We start from the raw sequence: 19,048 nt of genomic DNA, 5'->3' as shown, positions 1-19,048 counted from the left end.
AAAGCATGCCGGGAAATGTAGTTTTCCCACTCCAGCTTTGAATCGCGGTTCCTGTTCCACGTTACTTCCCTAGCTGGGCATGAACGGAGCGGGAGAGCCGGATCCGGGCGGCGGGGGCTACAAGAGGCGTTATAGAGCCTTAAAAAGGAGACTCAAATTCCTGATTTATGTAAGCGGCCGGGAATTTCGGGGGTGGGAGGGAATCGGTGCTGGCAGAAAGAAAGGGGTGGGTTGGAGGAGCAAATATTTTAGGGAGACCTGGGCATGGGGGTGGGTGGGTAAGCATAACAAGGGGCGTTTTACAAGAAAGAATAAGTGGTAAAAATCATATTGATCGCATGCCTCCCAGACATTTAAAGAGATTCTGATATTTGTGGATGTTGAGTAAATAGAGGTGTGATGACAAGTGAGATGAGGGTGATCAGAGAGACAAGACCTTCCAGATGAATATTATAAAATGATTATTACAGAGGGCTGTAAAGCGATATATAAGTCTACTCACTATTGCTATTATTTTGCCCAGGGGTCCATAAGAAGGCATATACATGTTTAACTGTGAATTTCTATGTTTCTCAATCTTGAAAACTTAAAGATGTGTGGATTTAAATTCCCAGAAGTCCCCAGACTTGCTAAGGTTAAGAAACACAGCTCCAGAAGCTCAGGTTTGAACTGACTTAGGTTGTTTTGGTGGGAGCAGAAATAATTTGCCCTTGCCTAATTCTGGGATGTGCTTTGGAGTTTGTGTCTCTCCATATAGCCCTATTAGTCAGATCCAAGTAACTTTAGTTTTTACAGATCAGCGTGTAACATACACATCTACAATTTGTGACTGACTACTTTGCTGACCATTCTGGTAAACTATTACTGTTTGCTCAAGCATCACATGTTAGGTGAACCCAGCAATTGTATTTTATTCATATCTTAAAAGTTGCTAAAGTTGAGAAACCCTGAGCTAACAGGCTACAGAATTTGAGGAGACTGCAAGAAAGGGGGTTAGTCCCACAGGATGCCCATTTGGGTCCTAGACCCTGCTTTCCAAGCCACAATAATTGGATTCACATGATATGCTAAGGCAACATTAAGCAAACAACGTTGTGCCATAAGAGCCTTGTCTGTCAAATTTGCAGTAGTATAAAAGGGATAATAATACCAATCTGCCTTGCAGATTGCTGGGATTACTTGCCCTCACAAAGCCCTAAAAATTTGGGAAGAATGTATCTCCATACAGCCAATTTGTGTTATCACACTAAAGAGCTGTTTTCTTAAAACAGCAATTCTGCCTATAGGGGAATAATTTACAAAACAATACTCTACTGTGAAAAGGTAACATGAATAATCATATTATATTGATGATGCAGATAGTCCTCTTTATGAGTGGTTGCTTAGTGACTGTTCAAAGTTAGGGACAGGCCTTCTCAAGGCTACTTAGTGATTCTGGTTTGTTGAGGGTTGTCACAGGAGAGCATATTAGGCACTAGGTAGTTGGCTCACATTTATGGCCATTTGCAGTACCCATGGTTATATGACTATGTTTTATTATGTTTTTGCCTGAACTGCACTTACTTCCAGTTTTTGGCAAGAAGTGGCCACAACAAACAATGGATTCGCTTAATGACAGCTGCAAAAAAGCTACAACACCTGGTGACCTGCACTGTGACTCAGAGTTGTAATGGGCAGGCTCCATTTTGGTCGTAAATGAAGGGCTACTTATAATAAACAAGGGAGTCAACTCAGGCAGGAATACAAAATCTGACCAAGAACTGAAACTTAAACAATTATCAATTTGCCGCTACTTGATGGCTCAGAAAAGCAGCAATTTTTGCCTTGCCTGTTTACATTATGTTTATGGAGGGGATCTACTCCCCAAAGAGGAAGAATGAACCAGGGGTGGCTGCTGACTGCGGTGACTCCTGGCACTCCATTAATCTTTCCAGATCCTAGAGACTCTGTGCATATGGACGAATGAGATAGAAGATACCATTGGAATGCTGGTTGTATGTTAAACATTTATGGATCCCCATTACTTGATATGAGGGAATGTTGGAAGTAAATTGAATTTTCTCCTACAAACTTCTATCCATTTTGTGAACCAGTGAGTTGCTACTTTTGCAGTTAAGGCAGCAAGGTTGAAAGGGAAAACAGGTCACAACCACAACTGAGCTGAAATTTCTGTTGCTAAGTAACACAGTTGTTAAATGTGTCTTGCCTCATTTTACATTCTTGCTTAGCACAGTTGTTAAGTGAATCTTTGCAGTTGTTATGTTAGTAACAAGGTTGTTAAGTGAATCTGGCTTCCCCATTGATTCTGCTTGTCAAAACATCACAAAAGAGGATCACATGACTCAGGGATGCTGCAACCATCATAAATACGAGCCAGTTGCCTAGTGTCTGAATTTTGATCACGTGACCAGGGGATGCTGCAACAGTTGTAAATGTGAAACACAGTCATAGTCACTTTTTTTCAGTGCGGTTGTAACTATGAATGGTCACTAAACAAATGGTTGAAAGTTGAGGACCATATGTTAGACTCTGCCTAACATGAATAATTATGTCGTGCTTCTGTTTCCTAGGAGACTGACAAGATGGGTTAATCTATATTTTCTTAATCATTTTAAAGTGTTATGTTACAAAGATTCAGATGGTATTTTAATGGTATTGTTTAGATTTTAGATTTGGATTTTAATGCCTGAAATATGTTCAGATTTTAATAATGTCTCCTTTTAAAGTACCTATGTATTGTTATTACTCTTAGAGTACTTAAAATGGTATGGGGATTTATTTAATAAACTGTTTCCTTACTTACACTTAGCCTTTTTAAATAAATTCTCAGGAGCAAGAATGTTTCCAAGAAGAACTGCGAAAAGCACAAAGAAAACTCTTGAAAATTTCACGGGATAAAAGGTAAGCTGCTCTGATGAGGAAGAATAGAGGGTATGTGAAATTGCCAAGAGCTCAATCAGAATTAGAATGTAGCGGCAGAAAGACAGAATTAATACACTTTCCCACTTGAGTCTGGAGTCTTCGATGGCCGGGTGGCAAGTAGAAGTTTAACTTGTCATTTTATTTTATCCAAATGCCTTTTGAATGTTTGCCTTTAAAATGGGCAGCTTAATCATTTGAATTAGAGGTAAAAATAGTTGGTGCAGTACGGGGATTTCCAACCTTCACAACTTCATAACCCATGGACTTCAATTCCCAGAATTCTGCCTGTAACAGGTCTTAAAGTTGACAAGGTTGGACTCCTCTGGCATAATATTAAAGCCACCAGACTAGAAGCGGGGAGGCTGGGAATTCTAGTCCTGCTTTAGGGTGCAAAGCCAGCTGGGTGACCTTAGGCTAAGCACTCAAGACGGTAGTGAAAAACCACTTCTGAAAGATGCTACCAAAAAAAACCTGCATGGTGTGGTCCAGGTGGCCACCAGGAATCAAAACAGGCTTACAGATACTAAAAACAAAGCAACAACATCTCAGTTAAAGGGACATCTCTTTGAGATTATAAGCAGCCACCTAGTCTGGGGTTGGAAACAAAATGAGATAAAACCTTGTTAATATTTGCAACGGGGACTGTAAGGTCTTAGTAGCAAGCAAAGGACCTGAGGCCAGATTGGTCCATTACAGTATTACTGGACAGAGCTCAACTGCTTTCTCTGTTGAAAAGTGAATGGCTCTCAGGCTGTTGCAATGCCTGGATGGGGATAAAAGTGGATTTGAACCTTGCATCTGCCCTACAGAACAAGGGTCCCCAATGCCTGCAGATTGTACCAGGCCATGGCATGCTAGAAAAGGCCGTACAAACAAGAGAAGCCCTAAACGTGGGATGCAGGCAGCACGTGAAAACACTCCCCCTCCGGTCTGCGGAAAAGTCTGTCCACCGAACCAGTCGCTGGTGCCCAAAAGATTGTGGGGTGCTGATATAGAGTATAACTTGAAACTTACAGATTGCAGTTGCTGGTTTTCTTCACATTAATGGCTTTGCTAGTGCAGGTAATCCTCGATTTTTAACCATTTGTTTAACGACTGTCAACAATAGCACTGACTGTTATAATAGCACTGAAAAAGTGACGGGCAGCCGGTCTTCACACTTATGACTAATGCAGCATCCCCAGGGTCACATTATCAAAATGGAGCTGCTTGGCAACTGGCACATATTTATGATGGTTGCAGCATCCCTGGGACACGTGACCGTTATTTGTGACCTATCCAGCCTGCTTCTGACCAGCAAAGTCAGCGGAGGAAACTGGATTCACTTAAACCACCACACAATTCATTTCACAAGTTCGATGATTTGCTTAACAACTGTGATAAAACCATTGTAGAATCAATGCTTTGAATCGTTTAACAACCGCCTTGTTTGCATGGAAATTCTGGTCCCAGTTTTGGTTGTAAGTCAAGGATTCCCTGCGTCTGTCCACAACCTCTCTTTTTCAAGAGCTGTGAAGCTCAGCCTATGAGCCACTAGAGGTGGTGCTTGACTTACAACAACAACTGAGCCCAACATTTCTGTTCTAAGCAAGACATTTGTTAAGTGAGTTTTGACCCATTTTACGTCCTTTCTTGCCTCAGTTGTTAAGTGAATCACTGCAGTTGATAAGTTAGTAAAATGGTTGTTAAGTGAATCTGACTTCCCCATTGACTTTGCTTGTCAGAAGGTTGTAAAAGGGGACCACAAGACCCCAGGGACGCTGCAAAGGTCATAAGCACGAATCAGTTGCCAAGCATCTGAATTTTGATCACAGGGGATGCTGAAATGGTCATAACTATGAAAAATGGCCATGTCACATTTTTCAGTGCTTTGGTAACTTTGAATGGTCACTAAACGAACTGTTCTAAGTCAAGAACTATCTTTATGTGCAGAGGTCTTTCTTTTGCCAAGGAATAATTGCAGCTCGATTCTGGATGCCTGCCCTGAAATAGAGGATGGCCCAGAAAAACGGCAAATCTTTGGAGCCAGCTTAAGGCCTCCGCCTCTTCCTAACAATTAGGCCACAGGTCTGAGCCACTGCCTTTTCCTACCTATTTCCTCTTTCTAGCTTCCTGCTTGATCGCCTGCTCCAGTATGAGAATGTGGATGAAGACTCCTCAGGTAAAGTGAGGCTCACAACCTCCCTTTGATGGTGCTGCAAGAAAGGGGAGGATCTCCCTTTCTTTCTTTATATAGGGGCTTAATAATATTAATTTGGCTGTTGGTGGATATAATGTCACCTATTCAGGCTGGAAGAGAATAAAATAATGACCTGGTAGGTTAAAGCAGGGGTCCCCAACCACCCGGACCGGTACCGGTCCGTGGAACATTTTCTACCGGGCCGCCGGTTTGCTGGGCACCGCCATCTTGTTTCGATGAGAAAGTGCTTCCGGGTGAGCTTTTCCGGTTGGAAAGCGGCGTTTGGGTCCTGAAGGAATCCTCGCGCCTTAGTTTCATCGAAGGGGGAGGGGCGGCTTCGAACGAAACTAAGGCGCGAGGATTCTTTCAGCACCCAAGGCAAGGCAAGATGAGTGACCGTCCCAAAGCCGTCCCAAAGCCCATCGACAAAGGTACAAAGGAGGAGTTGAAGGTGGCGGGGAGAAGCAGGGGACGGCTGGCTGGCCGGTCGCTCAGGTAGCCTTGTCTTGTCATGTGTGCTGATGCCGGTACCGGGCCGCGGATCATTTTGTGATGCCGATACCGGGCCGTGGCACAAAAAAGGTTGGGGGCCACTGGGTTAAAGGATTTCACATCAAATGTATAAATCTGAACCAAATCTGATATCTTTATAATCATTTATAGTTTATCTTTTAAAGATAAAAGTGGTCCATATTCCACTGGAATATGGACCTTTTACTTGCTGTTAAATATTATGGAATCAAACCAGGGCAAATCCACAGTGGTAGATTTTTTTTTGATTCTGGCTGAAGATGGCATTGGTTAATAGTTAGATATTGCAGAAAACATCCTTGAGTATAGGTAGACCTCGGCTTACAACAACAATTGAGCCCAAGATTTCTTCTGCTAAGCGAGACAGTCATTAAGAGAGTTTTGCCTTGTTTTATGTTTTTTTTTGACACAGTTGTTAAGTGAGTCACTGCGGTGGTTGAGTTAATAACACGGTTGTTAAGTGAATCTGGCTTCCCAATTGACTTTGCTAGTCAGAAGGTCACAAAAAGGTGATCATGTGAATCCCAGGACACTGCAAGCCGTCATAAATTTGAGTCAGTGAGGGTTAAGTGTGAAAAGCGGTCTTAAATCACGTTTTTCATTGAACAGTCGCTAAATGAACCATTGTAAATTGAGGATTGCCTGCGTAGCTATTATGTCTGCTTGGCATTTAAAAATCGTCTCAAGGTGGACTAGAGTCATTGGTTCAACAAGCAGTTGTGTTTCTAAAAATCATGCAAGTGTGTACAGGAAGTCCTTGCTTAAGAACACCAATTGTGATTAAAAACCCGGTCATAGCTGCAAATCAGAAAACCCCATATGATTGTACCGCTTACTGATGGCAGTTTTAGCAGTCCTGATTGCTGTCATTAAGTGAGGACCCTGCAGGTCATTAAGCAAGGACCCTGCTTTATGGGACTTCTTACCTCCTGCTGGCTTTCCCATTGACTTTGACTATGAGAAGCTGGCAGAGGAGGTTGCAAATCATGTGATTGTGGATGCCGCGATAGCGTAATTGTGAATTGGCTGCCAAGTGCCTGGATTGCAATCACATGACCACAGGCACATGCAACTTCTTGTAGATACATGGACCAGCCGCAACTAACTTCTAGTGCTATTGTATGTTTCAAATGGTTGTTGAACAAGTCATCATTAAATGAGGACTAGCTGTACAAGCAAGCATACAAATAGATATCCCTGGTTGAGGTTTAATCCTGAGCCTTTCCCTAACCTGATCCCTTCCCTAAGTATGGATTACAACAGCATTTATCACCCTTAGCAACTTTAAGAGGACTTTCTGTTCTGGGAGTTGAAGTCCACTCCTCTTAAAGTTGTTAAGATTGAGAAACCCTGGGCTACAACTTCCAAAATTCTTAGCCCTTTTAGCTAGGGAAAACTAAATTCTAGCCTAACACTGAAGCTGCTATCTCTCTTCATGCAGAAGGAAATTTATTTATGCACAAATACATGAACCACTTTGTTGTTAATTTTTCTGGGTTGTTTTCCCCTCCTTTGAGTTGGTGTGAGTGTTCCCTCTTTTCCAATTCTCCTGCACATAGCATCTTTTTATATTGGTGCTTGTAAAAATTAAAATTTAATTGCTATATTCCTTGAGGATCTGGCTGCTGATTACTTGTTAATATTTGATTCCTCCAGGACATGTTATTCTTAAGCACTTTTATTTCTCTATCATATTTTATATTTGGCTGACATTGGCTTTTTATTTTAATATCCAATTGCCGGGGGAGTTTTTAGCTGCCCAGTGAAGCCTCCCTATTATACTAATTTATCTACATTTTTCTTGCTGCTCATCCCCTTGGTGATTTTGACTAGATTGGATAAATGACCCATGACATTCTTTATTTGAAAGTTGTCTCTGTAAAGATGAATGGCTAGAAATTGAATGTTGATGTTATTTTGGAGACGTCTTCATTTTGTTGCAAATGGGCCTGTTGCGGTATCTCTGATAACCTCAGTTAGGAGAGCAAGCTTGCTGGCAAAAAGTGAAATATAAATAAATTGGATGAGTGACTTGTTCCAAAACATACTTTGACTGTTCAGAATTATGCAAATTAGAAGTGTAACTAAATGCAGATTTTGGTATCCGAGAATTCAGGCAGTGTCATGGTATACTTAGGATGGTGTATAGTTCAGTAAACATGGTTTATAGAAGTGTTTGCTTCACAGGATAGTTTGCAGGGCCAAGCTGAGAAAAAGTGGATTTCTATGCAAAGAGCTATATTTGGTGTCTGAAAAGGGAGTCAATGCAATATAGTTAGTTCTCGACTTACAGCCATTCATTTAGTGAGCGTTCAAAGTTACAACAGCACTGAAAAATGTGACTTACAACTAGTCCTCGCTCTTAAAACTGGGTCAGCGTTCCCTGTGGCCACCTGATCAAAATTTGGTTGCTTGGCATCTGGCATGTATGCACAATAGTTGCAGTGTCCTGGGGTCATGTGATCACCATTTACGAGCTTCCCAGCTGGCATCCAGCAAGCAAAGTCAATAGGGAAAGCCAGATTTACTTAAAGACCGCATGATTCATTTAACAACAGCAGTGATTTTCTTAACAACTGTGACAAAAATCATAAAATTGGGTGCATCGCATTTGCTTAACAATGGAAATTCTAGCCTCAGTTGTGGTCATAAATCAAGAACTACCTGAATCCAGAAAATTTGAAAGTTCCTTTCTCAGGCATGAAAATCGCTGGGGAGCCCAACCTGGATGACTAACATCACCAGGAAATGACACAAATGCACATGGCAGCATTATGCGAAGTCTATAACTCTCTGGCAGAAGGAGGTAGAATGACTTTGTCTGATTTTATTTTTCCGAAATCAGATTCGGAAGCAACAGCCTCCTCAGACAACAGCGATGGAGAGATGCCGAAAGGGACGGAGCCTCAGTCCCTCAAGAGGTGAGTACGTGGTGGGCTTCAGGATAGATGCAAAAATAGAAGATGGTAAATGGCTACTTGAGGCTAAAGGAGCTGCTTTCTTTAGCAGAGAAAAGAGGTAGAATTCTTGAATATTTTCAACAGTGACTTTCATTAAACAATCTTCTAGTGGTAGGTGAAAGAGGTGGTCTTGTGAGACCAGATTAGGCCTGCAGACTGGGCTTACCGACTAGAGTTGGCTGGGGGATTCTGGGAATTGAAGTCTGCCCATCCTCAAGTTGCCAAAGTCGAGAAAAAACTGGGCTAGATAAGATAACCTTTATTGTCACTTTTCTGTACATACATTGGCACGCATTAAAATGAAATTCTGATGCTCACTCTCAAAAGAAGAATCTATATCTATATCATCTATATCTATATCTACATCTATATCTATATCTATATCTATATCTATATCTATATCTATATCTATATCCATATCTATCTATCTATCTATCTATCTATCTATCTATCTATCTATCTATCTATCATCTCCATATACTGTATATCTCCAGATTACACACATACACACACACACACACACACACACACACACACACACAAACACAAATAAATCATGGTCCATTTTGAATATATTAGCGGAAAAAAGAGTCTTGAAAGTTCACAAAGTTAATACCATATGGAATAAAGCTGTGACTAAATCTAGATGTTCTGTTTCGGGTACCACGAAGCCAGAAGGTAACAAAATCCGTCATGGAGAGGACGTGTAGCATCCTGACAATACCACAGGCCCTGATCAAGCAGTGCTTATATGCTATATTCCGGATAGAAAAAGCGAGCTTCCAATAATCTTTTCTGCTGTCCTCACCACTCTCTGTAGGACCATCCTGTCTGAAAACAGTAATACTTCCAAACCAAACAGAAATACAGTACGAAAGTTTGCTTTCAGTTGTCCCTCTATAGAAAGTGATAAGGACAGGAGAAGGAAGATGTGTTCTTCTCATACAATGCAGGTGGTGTTGTGCCTGCTTCACCATTGTCTCACTGAATGAGTGACCAAGCTAACCTGCTTGTCAGCTACACACCCCAAAACTTAGTACTACTAACCACCTCCACAGTTGAACCATTAAAACACAGAGCTGTATGACTGTGCCTGCCTTTTCTGAAGATGTTCCCCATTGTAGCTGCATGGCTTAGCACAGTCATGAGCTAAATTCCTTCATAATTCAAGGGGCCTTTTTTGCCTGTTGTCTTATTGAAACAATACCTTTTAGCACAATGGATCGTTCCCATGTACTCAAGACAGGTTGTTTCAATGGAGCACATTTTTGGCTGCTGTTCATCCATGGCATCTCTTTCTGCTCACAGAAAACACAGCCCCCAGCTTGGCAGTGCCTCATCACCATCCTCCTCAGGTCTTTCTCTGCAGCCAACATCTGGTTTTGGACTTCCAGCTTCAGGGACATCATCGCCCTACTTAGCCTCAGTGAGTAATCCTGCCTCCATGTGGGTAATAAGGCTGAGGAGATAATTGTCCAAAATGGACTCCGAAGCTGGGAAAAGACTTAACAGAGACTAAGGGTTCCCCAGCCTGATTTCCTTCAGCTGGGTCGGATCAGATCTCTTCTTGCTTCGACTCTGCTGGTTTGAAATGTTGCAAGTTGTAATCTATTACAGGTAGTCCTCAGCTTACAACCAAAATTAAGCCCCGAATTTCCATTGCTAAGTGACACCAAAGTTCTGTCACTAAGCAAGACAGTTGTTAAGTGAGTTTTGCCCCTTTTATAATCTTTCTAGCCACAGTTGTTAAATGATTCATTACAATTGTTAAGGTAGTAATAGTTGTTAATGGGGAATCTGCCTTCTCCATTGATGTTGCTTGTCAGAAGGTCGCAAAAGGTGATCATATCACCCTGGGACACCACAACCGTCAAAAATACACACCAGTTTCTAAGCGTCTAAATTTTGATCACATGACCATGGAGATGTTGCAGTGGTCATCAGTATGAAAAAAGTAATCAGTCACTTTTTTTCAGAAGGGTAAGTCGAGGACTACCTGTAAAGAAACTAAGTCAAAAAAAACCCTTGATTTTCAGTGAACTTTGGACCAACTTTCAACCAGATTACCTGAGGAATAAGAGAATATAGCTTGAAATCAGATAGCAAGGAGAATTCTAAGCCATTATTTACCTCAGTTTTCCTAGACTCAAATTTGAAATAAAGGGTTTTCTGTGTGTGCAATGCTCTTAGCATGGTTGTGTTGGAGTGGGACTGCTGAGTTTGCTAAAAAAAAACACCAAACCCAATACTACACACCTAATAGTCCTGCTCCATAATATATGTCCCCAAAGGGCACCTTAATATCAAGATTTACTGAATGCTTGAGTTTGCCCAGTGTAATTCCTTCCCTTAGTTATTTCATTAATTCATGTTTTGATTTGCACAAATCATTGAAATGGAAAAACTCCAAAGTGGGTTGAGTTCACAAATAGCACTCTAAGCCAGAAGCCCACTTCCCACAACCAAGATTAGCATGTTTTTACAACTGCGGGTGCTGGGACTCTACTAGTTTTACTTGTCCTGCTAACCCAACTAATATTTATATCACAAGGCTTTGGCTTCATCCCATTTTTTATCTTTTTATCTTGGTTTCCATGTCACTTCCATTTCACCTTATTATTTCCAAGTGTTTAGTGCTGAACATAGGCATAAAAATTAGGCCTCCATTTATCTTAGTCAATGATAATTGGATGCCTGGAAGAACATAGCACATGATTCTAATATGTTTCGAAATAAATTGCTTTTAAAAAAATGCCTAAATGAAGAGCTGTAAGTTGTTTCTGCATCTCTGGTTCCCTTCCCAAGCATTGGAAAGATTTAAATTTTGCACTTTTTGGACTGAGGGCATTTCATGTTTCTGTTGTCCCAGATCATCTGAAGGCCGCAGGGAGACAATGGGGAGAATGACACAATGATGCATTTTCTCACACAAAAGACCCTGAGATACATTGCAGTGTTTCAACCCTACTTTTCCCTGGTTTTTCAAATTTGGCAACTCCTTGCTGTGTCTCAAATGCAATTCTTCCATTGTAGGTCAGCCTGAGTTAGATCAAGACCAATATTTGTTTGTATTTTTACACACTGGGCCAAAATATGATTTACTCATGTATAGAACTTCGTGATAATTTTGTTTCATCCTAGCCCAAAGGAATAGATTAAAAAACTCTTTGGACTTTCTTTAACTCTCTGCACTTGATCAAATGTGTGCAACAAAGGCTTTGATGGATTTACGATGCTAATATTTGATTAGGTCTGGATCTCTTCCAAGGATCTATTTCGAATTAGCTCCTTTATCTCCCTTAACCAAATTAAATTCCTTAAATGTAGAAGGGCGTTTAACCTCCCTGGTACGATTGAAAGTCCATCCTAAGTGAATACAAGGAAATCTCTTTTAAATTAAAAGTTTGCCCATGCATACAAGAGGTCTTTGAAGCCATGAAATATGTCTACTAATATTCCCTATTTTATGCTGATACATCTTCAGGTCGATAACCCCACATCTCAATAATTTTTCCGGTCATTCTGACTGGTTGTATTTACTTTTTTTTTTTTTTACTTTCAAATCCATGTAATTCTGTTAGGTTAAGTGTGGCAGATAAATCCAGTTAATTTTATAATCTGCGCTGACCCCAATTCATGTAACTTGTTTTACTGTATTTACTATGAGTTTTATTATGTATTGGTCATTGACTGAGATTGAGTGAATTCATCATCTTGGCTAGGGATCTGGAAACCCTGGGTGGCCCATGTAATATAAATTGGATGCAAACAGAATGATAGTCTGTGTTAATCTGTCTTTCGGGATATATTTGTGGATGTATAATGTCTCAGAAAAAAAGATGACTCTGGAGAACTATTTCCACAAGTGGTTAAAAAGAGGGCACCAAAGAATCCAAGCATTTGGAAGGGTTTCCATACCGTTGAGGGAAAAAAATAATTAAGAAACCAGATTTGAGGTTTGTTTGGTATTTATTTATTTATTATTTTCCAAGTCTGGAACACCGTACATTAAAAAGAGAAGATATGATACTTAAAATGAGTGTAATAATCTAAACAAAGAAAACTTCGAATAACTATATAAGGAATATAAAAATTAAAACACAGAAGGAATGCAAAACACTTAATGTGACATTATATAGCATCTGAGGCCCAGAAAGTAGTGTTTTGAATAACTTTTATCATTGGCTGGCAATAAATCATCCATTGTACATGAATGATCCATCAAGATTGTGACATATCAATAAACGTTCAGGACTCTGTAATTCCCCATATTTGCATTTGAGGTTGATCAAATTATGCATGGTTCTGAGAGGCAACCTTTTTTTCTAGGAGCTGGGTGATTTCCTTGCCTGATACAAACTTCAGGAGATTCAGGATAGGTCCCATTGTCCTTTTCCTGTAATTTATGTATGGAATTTTCTGCTAAAATGTGCTGTTAAAATAGATGGCTTTGAAACAAACCATTCCTTTCCTCGATCAACCTCCTCCTTGCAGGGATTGTGCCACAGAAAAGCCATAGGATTCCAGATTCAGGGCTAGTGCGGAAAATTGGGAGAAATTGGGATACTCTGGAAGATGGATTTTTGCAACTTGGCGCCATCCAAATGTTATCATGCTCCTCATCTTCACCAACACCCATGTTGGCTGGTTGTGGAGAGAACGTTGGCCATCTGAAGGGGCCCAGTTGGACTGCCACTAAATCGGTCCATTGCTGGTGCGAAGACAATATCTTGGCTTTTCCTAGCTAGATGTCCTCCAGATGGGTTCGGATCACAGTTTAATACAACCCTCCCCAACCGGGGAGAATCACCTGCTCAACATTCATATTTTGATTTTATTTTTTTATTCCATCTCTTCCCTCTTGCCATCCCTTTCCCACCCAGCTGAATTCACCCACTTATGCTCCCTTCCCCTCTGACTACTTGGCACTGGGGCCCGAACCTGTTGCCCCCCAGCCTGACAGCAACGCCACTCGCTCTGCCCGGCGGCCAGCAAGGCCCCACACGCTCAAGGTACCTCAAAGAAGGTGGTGGGGGTGGATGGAGACGAGGGCTGCCTATATGGGCGGGGGTGAGATGGATGTGCAAGGTCAGATGTGTTTCGGCTGACAAACAAAACACTGAAAAACTTTATTTCTTAGGGAAGTTGCCCTGACTGAGTGGAGCGAATAAGCTATGATAAAAGAAACGAGATGCATGTATGCTTCAAACTTCAAGTTAGCTTTGAACCCTTGTGCTGTCGTGGCTTGAGGCTTCTATGAAACATGTGAATAATACTGCACGCCTACAGCAGATATTCACTCATCCAAACTTGCTTTTGATTCTCGTGCTTTGGGCTACAGTCATAAAAATTTTCTAAATGAAAGCAGGATGTGGTTGGGTTTCAGGGGTTTATAAGACGTTCAGCATTATGTTGTGAGAAAAGAATCTTATCGATTTATGGAGGTTTTTTTTTTTTTTTTACCGTGCCTTGCATCTTCATAACTGGGCTCACAAATACTGGGATGCGTTTGTGTAATATGGTACATTAAACCTGCATTAAGTGGCCCATAGAGAAAAGTCAGGCAAGGAACTCATTGCGAAGCCAGGAGCTGTAGAGGTGTTGCTAGTAGTAACGTGGTCATTCAGATTACTGGGCACACAACTGTTCAGCCTCATGGGGGGAATTTCAGGGGCATATGACCCTAAGGCACCCATGTTACCCCTTAAGCCCATAGCTGTTGAAAAATGGTGGGAGCATTGTTGGCGCTGCGTATTCTTGGGGTGCTCTTAAGGGACATGGTGGATCTCATGTGGTTTGTGGGTTGTGAATGACTCAACCCTATGTTTAAACCAGAAGTCGTCAAAGTTGGCACCTTTAAGACTTTAAGCATAGTGGCTGGGGAATTCTGGGAGTTGAAGTCCACAAGTGTTAAAGGTGCTGCGTTTGCAGACTTCTGACTTAAGACATATAAAACCATGCTTAACAAATGTCAGTGGTTGGATTTGGACAAAGAACCAAAGCATCATCATAGGTCAGGGTGTGAAAAGCCAGATCTCCATGAAAGAAAGCGAGGAGGAAAAAAGAAGAAAAAGCCAAAAGATCCAACATCCGCCTCAGTTCTCCTCTCTTTCTTCTCGTCTGCAGCTCCCGCTGCCCCCAGCCTCCCACTCAGACTGTTCCTCCGTCGTGGTGGGATTACCTTTTCCTTCACCCAGAGGGACTCCCAAGCTGCCACCCCCTACAATCCTCAGCACGGTGCCCCACCAGATGTTCAGTGATGCAGGAGAGGGAAGCGGCGAAGACCCCCTGGATGGTGACGATGAGCTGGTCATTGACATCCCTGAGTGACGGTGGCAAAGCAGGCGCGTAAATTTGAAAGGACACAGGCCTCTCAGTTGTGTGTGAGGGGTATGGTTCCCCTCCCTTTTATTATTTCTTTGTTTACAGACTCAGGAGGGGGGGGGAAACATGCAAAACAGTCAATAAAGGGGATTTTGTTTTTGTATTAAAAGCATCCGGTTGCAATTTTTACCCTCTGTGTTCCTTTCCTCTGCTGAAATCCTTGGGCTACTAACAGTTTGGCGAGACGTTCCCTGACCCTGTTGTGTGACGTGCCGTCATTTTACACACTGGTAAAGAAAAAAATCTGCTTGAAATATAATTAGCATCCGTTGACGAGGTAGAGCAAAATTTCTCTTTTGCTGCAAAAGAAAACAAAGTTCTCGAGAATTCAAGGGATTCTTTAAAAAAAAGTGCTTCAGATCTACAGGCGGTCCTCGACTTAACAACCATTTGTTTAGTGACCATTCAAAAATTACAATGGCATTGGGGAAAAAAATGACTTACAACTGGTCCTTGCACTTAAAACCATCACAGAGTCACATGATCAGAATTTGGGCACTTGGCAACTGGCAGGTATTTATGACAGTTTGTGTCCCAGAGTCAGGTGACCACTGTTTGCAATTTTCTTGGTTGGCTTCTGACAACCAAGGGGAAGGGAAGCCAGATTCACTTAACAACTGTATGATTCACTTAATGACTACAGTGATTTGCTTTAACGCCTGCAGTGAAAAAGGTAAACCTACTTAACTACTTCACTTAATGACAGATGTTCTGGGTCCAACTGTGGTTGTAAATTGAGGACCACCCATAGTCCAGGTGGGAAGAGAGAGCAATAACCAGGAATTTTTCTACTGCACATGTAAACATTGTTCATCTATGACTTCTCCTCGCCCAACTTAAGTGCAGTTTAACCCTCAAAATGCTTGTGACAGTTCTAACTGAGCTGAAAACATCCCATGTTTTGTAACTGCATTTTTAATTTATTTTACCAGATGGTTTCTCCACAAGTTGCTACTCGTTGCAGTGCTTCATTATTTTTACTACAGATTTTTTTTTTTTAGTGCTGGTGGGAATACAATAAGAAAGAGTCCTCTAATAAAAATTGTAAAGAAAAAAAAGAAGAATCTTTTATCAGTTGAAAGAAGAGAATATTTCTCAGGCCACATGGGTGAATCAGCTGTAAGAGAAATGAAAGCACTCACTTTACTTGGCTGTGAAACAATTGTGTATAAACACAGATGGAAGACACTACCTCTCTTTCAGCGTTGATTCACATCTTACAAAGCAAACAGATCTGTCACTTGAGGACTGAGTGTCTCTTGCTGAACAGCTAGGCTGTTCAGAGAGGAAGTGAGTGGTTTTAATTGAGGGGGTCCAAGATATTTTGGTCCCTCGGGAAGAAAACTCAACTGGTAATTCTCCCCCACCCTCCTGCTCACATAGTGATTAAAATAAGAATAAGCTAAATGGTAATTTCTGCATTTAACGTTAATTTCTGCTTTTAATCACCAGCTTGGTTGCCTGTGATAGATCTGTTCAAGGTATTCAAGCTAAAAGGAAGGCAGAATCAGCCCTGTACATGTGTCAGGCCCCTCAACTCTTGCTAACTTTAACAAACCCCTTCCCCAAACCGGGTTAGGAGTGTCCAGAGCCTGTTCTGTAAACATATGATGGCTAACCTGGCTGTGTTTACATTCTAAACGAGGAACATCTAAAAAGGCACAATTGCAAGCAATTCCAGAAAAGTAGCAGATATTGAGAAAACCAGGTGGCTGCGCAGAAAATAACATTGAAGAAGTTGCTGAACATTTTGGGGAGAAACAGAGAATTACGGAAAGAAGAACGCTAGGTAGTCCAGAAATGTAAGTGAATCATAGAGATTATATTAGGGGAAGGAGAGAAAAATAGTACGCATGCTACTTGATTGGTTAAAAAATACCTTCCCAATCCATTTGTCTGAAGCAAAGTTATAGAAAACTGCTTTAAGTAGCATGAGTCCCATTCAAAATTGATACAGAGGGTGAGAACATTTCTAGCTTGATTCAGTGGATTGGATGAATTGCCCATTAAGGTATATTGACAAGTGTTCTCTGAACTTTTGAGAAAACATGGGGTGTGATTGTGGTATCAGGAGAAGAGATCCATTGGGGAGGGGGGGGGGAGGAAACACGGTTTTCTAGAACAATATCAGGAAATCATTAAAACATAGTAATAGAGCCTCTAGGCCTCCTGAGAAGCGGCACATTGAAAACAGCATGTCAAATTTGAGACTGATTCACATTAACCTTAATTATTTTTCCTAGTTTACTACCTTAATGGCACTTGGGAATTTGGTGATTGGTTGCCTATTGTGTTTAGATTGGCAAGCATGTTCAGTGTGTGTGAGCTCCCACTGTTTGGTGCATTCAGGACTGGAAAACTTTAAAAAATCTCCTGTAAAACACAGACATGAGATATGATGCTGCCAATTTATTATTGGCAATGATATAATGATAAAATCCTTAATAAATTTGCAAGTCTTATAGAACTGCAAGTTTTATAGTTAAGCCACCTGAATGGTGCAATTAAAACTCAATGGAAAACTGCCCTGAAACTACGAAGATGAAATTCAAAGAGACTAATGCAAATAATTTGCTATAAAACAAAAATGAAAAAAAAAAAAAGATTTACAAGAAGGAGATTCATGGTACAAATCAAAGTGAGAAGTATCTGTTATCGATTGCCGGTTAAGCCTGAGGCAGCACCTTAATGGGGGTGCTAGAAAAGGTAATGTGAATTTCAGATGTGTTGGTAGACTTATACTTCACCCAAAATTGCGGTTCTTTATTCTGTGTTCCTCCATGTGCTATTCTAAAGCTCTGTCTACCCTCCTTTCAGACTTGACATTTTTGGTTTCCCCCTCCCCAACTTTCAATGTGCCCAGAATCTTTTCAGATTCGAATAGCTTGCCAATGTGAAGGAAAAAGCAGAGCATTGAACTTAAAGCAAATAAAGAGGACAATATTGTTTGCTCTGACCCTCTTAGAAACAATAGGATGGACGGGGTGAAAGCTTGACACAGAAATAAAAAAGAATGCATAGCTTGAGCCAGCATGCATCTGAAAGATAGCAACTTAATTAGAAGAACTGAGCCATATGGAAAATCAATGCAGATGCTTATTTTTTTATGGTGCAGAAATACTACAATTAATTGCTACTGACATTTCTAAGTTAAGAGGAAGCAAGAGCCCATGGGGAAAAAAATAAAAGAAAAAAATAATAATATTGGGAACTTTAAAATGAAATTACTTCATCCTTTTGACCGGTTGGTTTGTTCCTTTTGAAAGGTTAAAAAAATAGGTTTTGCAGCCAGCAATAATTTGTATAAAAGTAGAAGCATTTCACAACCACTCTTAGGTTACAAGGTGAGAGAAAAGAGCAGGGGAGGGGGGAAGAAAAAGACCGGAAGGGCAGAGGGATTATTTTGGATTTTACCCATCTGATGCTTGCTTGGGACACGTAGCAATTCCGATGGCTGCCCGTCGGATGCTTCCTGCGCTTCTCGGCTTTCCAGCCCTTCTTCCCCCAATCCCTCACGTGTGGCCTTCCGTCTACAGTAAGTGCCTCCCTAGAGCATAGCATAAATGGTCCCCCACGACAAGTAGTTTTGAAACGTGCAAACGTCCTCGTGCAAAAGAGGGGCCTTTGGGTGCTGGGCCCCTCTGGTTGGGTTTTTTTTTTTTTTGGCAGGCAGGCAAGATAGAAGGGTGTAGTTCTATGGGATCACGAGGGCTTCAAGGGCCAAAGGTGGAGGATTCTGGGAGCTCGTTGGTGAGAGTGTGCCAATGTTCCAGGCGGCAGTCAGAGGTCTGGAGGCATGAGAGCCAGTGTTGCCGGCACTCCCCACTGGCCCCTAATCCCAGGGTCACTCCACCTGCAACGAGACAAGAGGTTCTTGCAGTTTCTGAGCTGCTGGTTATGGAGTTGCCTTTTTCCTAGACCTGTCATCAGGCAGATCTCAGGGATACCGCAGTCCGCCCCCCTACCCCTGCAATAAATTAAAAATATTCCTATAGAATGGAGGAGGCTATGAAGTTTGGAAATCTCAGCCTCAAATTCTCTTGAGATATTCTGGATATTCTTTTCTTTTTTT

At 41.3% G+C, this 19,048-nt stretch overlaps 2 protein-coding genes across 5 annotated transcripts in view; one reads left to right on the top strand and one right to left on the bottom strand.

The window, feature by feature from the left end:
- The first annotated feature begins 23 nt into the window (after window positions 1–23).
- Window positions 24–15,103, top strand: INO80E (INO80 complex subunit E). 2 transcript variants are annotated; one of them, XM_026682294.2, is made up of 7 exons: window positions 24–169; window positions 2,831–2,901; window positions 5,031–5,083; window positions 8,478–8,553; window positions 9,901–10,018; window positions 13,476–13,604; window positions 14,719–15,103. In XM_026682294.2, the coding sequence occupies exons 1-7, from the start codon at window positions 80–82 to the stop codon at window positions 14,920–14,922; spliced, it is 741 nt and encodes a 246-aa protein (XP_026538079.1). In that variant the 5' UTR covers window positions 24–79; the 3' UTR covers window positions 14,923–15,103. The 2 variants fall into 2 exon arrangements, with proteins under 2 accessions (XP_026538079.1, XP_026538080.1); XM_026682295.2 differs by lacking the exon at window positions 13,476–13,604.
- The window catches only part of DOC2A (double C2 domain alpha), a 33,316-nt gene continuing 29,237 nt past the window's right edge, over window positions 14,970–19,048 (bottom strand). For 2 of the 3 annotated variants that reach the window (XM_087945005.1, XM_087945006.1), the window contains one exon: window positions 14,970–18,829. In XM_087945005.1, the coding sequence (XP_087801131.1) occupies window positions 18,690–18,829 (140 nt within the window). In that variant the 3' untranslated portion in view covers window positions 14,970–18,689. The remainder of the gene's footprint in view (window positions 18,830–19,048) is intronic. The other variant, XM_026682292.2, reaches the window with a different exon arrangement.

Source organism: Notechis scutatus, chromosome Z (genome assembly GCF_049901735.1).
Source record: "Notechis scutatus isolate UNSWTSFEM ecotype Mainland chromosome Z, rNotScu1.2, whole genome shotgun sequence".
NCBI classification, from domain to species: Eukaryota; Metazoa; Chordata; class Lepidosauria; order Squamata; family Elapidae; genus Notechis; species Notechis scutatus.
This window is presented reverse-complemented; position numbering and strand designations above follow the sequence as displayed.

What these genes read in the sequence shown, in the direction of transcription:
- INO80E (XM_026682294.2), top strand. Translation starts at nt 80, where the DNA reads ATGAACGGAGCGGGAGAGCCGGATCCGGGCGGCGGGGGCTACAAGAGG. An exon ending in GACTCAAATTCCTGATTTAT is followed by an intron (nt 170 to 2,830) that starts GTAAGCGGCCGG and finishes ATAAATTCTCAG; the next exon opens with GAGCAAGAATGTTTCCAAGA. An exon ending in CAAGGCCCCACACGCTCAAG is followed by an intron (nt 13,605 to 14,718) that starts GTACCTCAAAGA and finishes TCTCGTCTGCAG; the next exon opens with CTCCCGCTGCCCCCAGCCTC.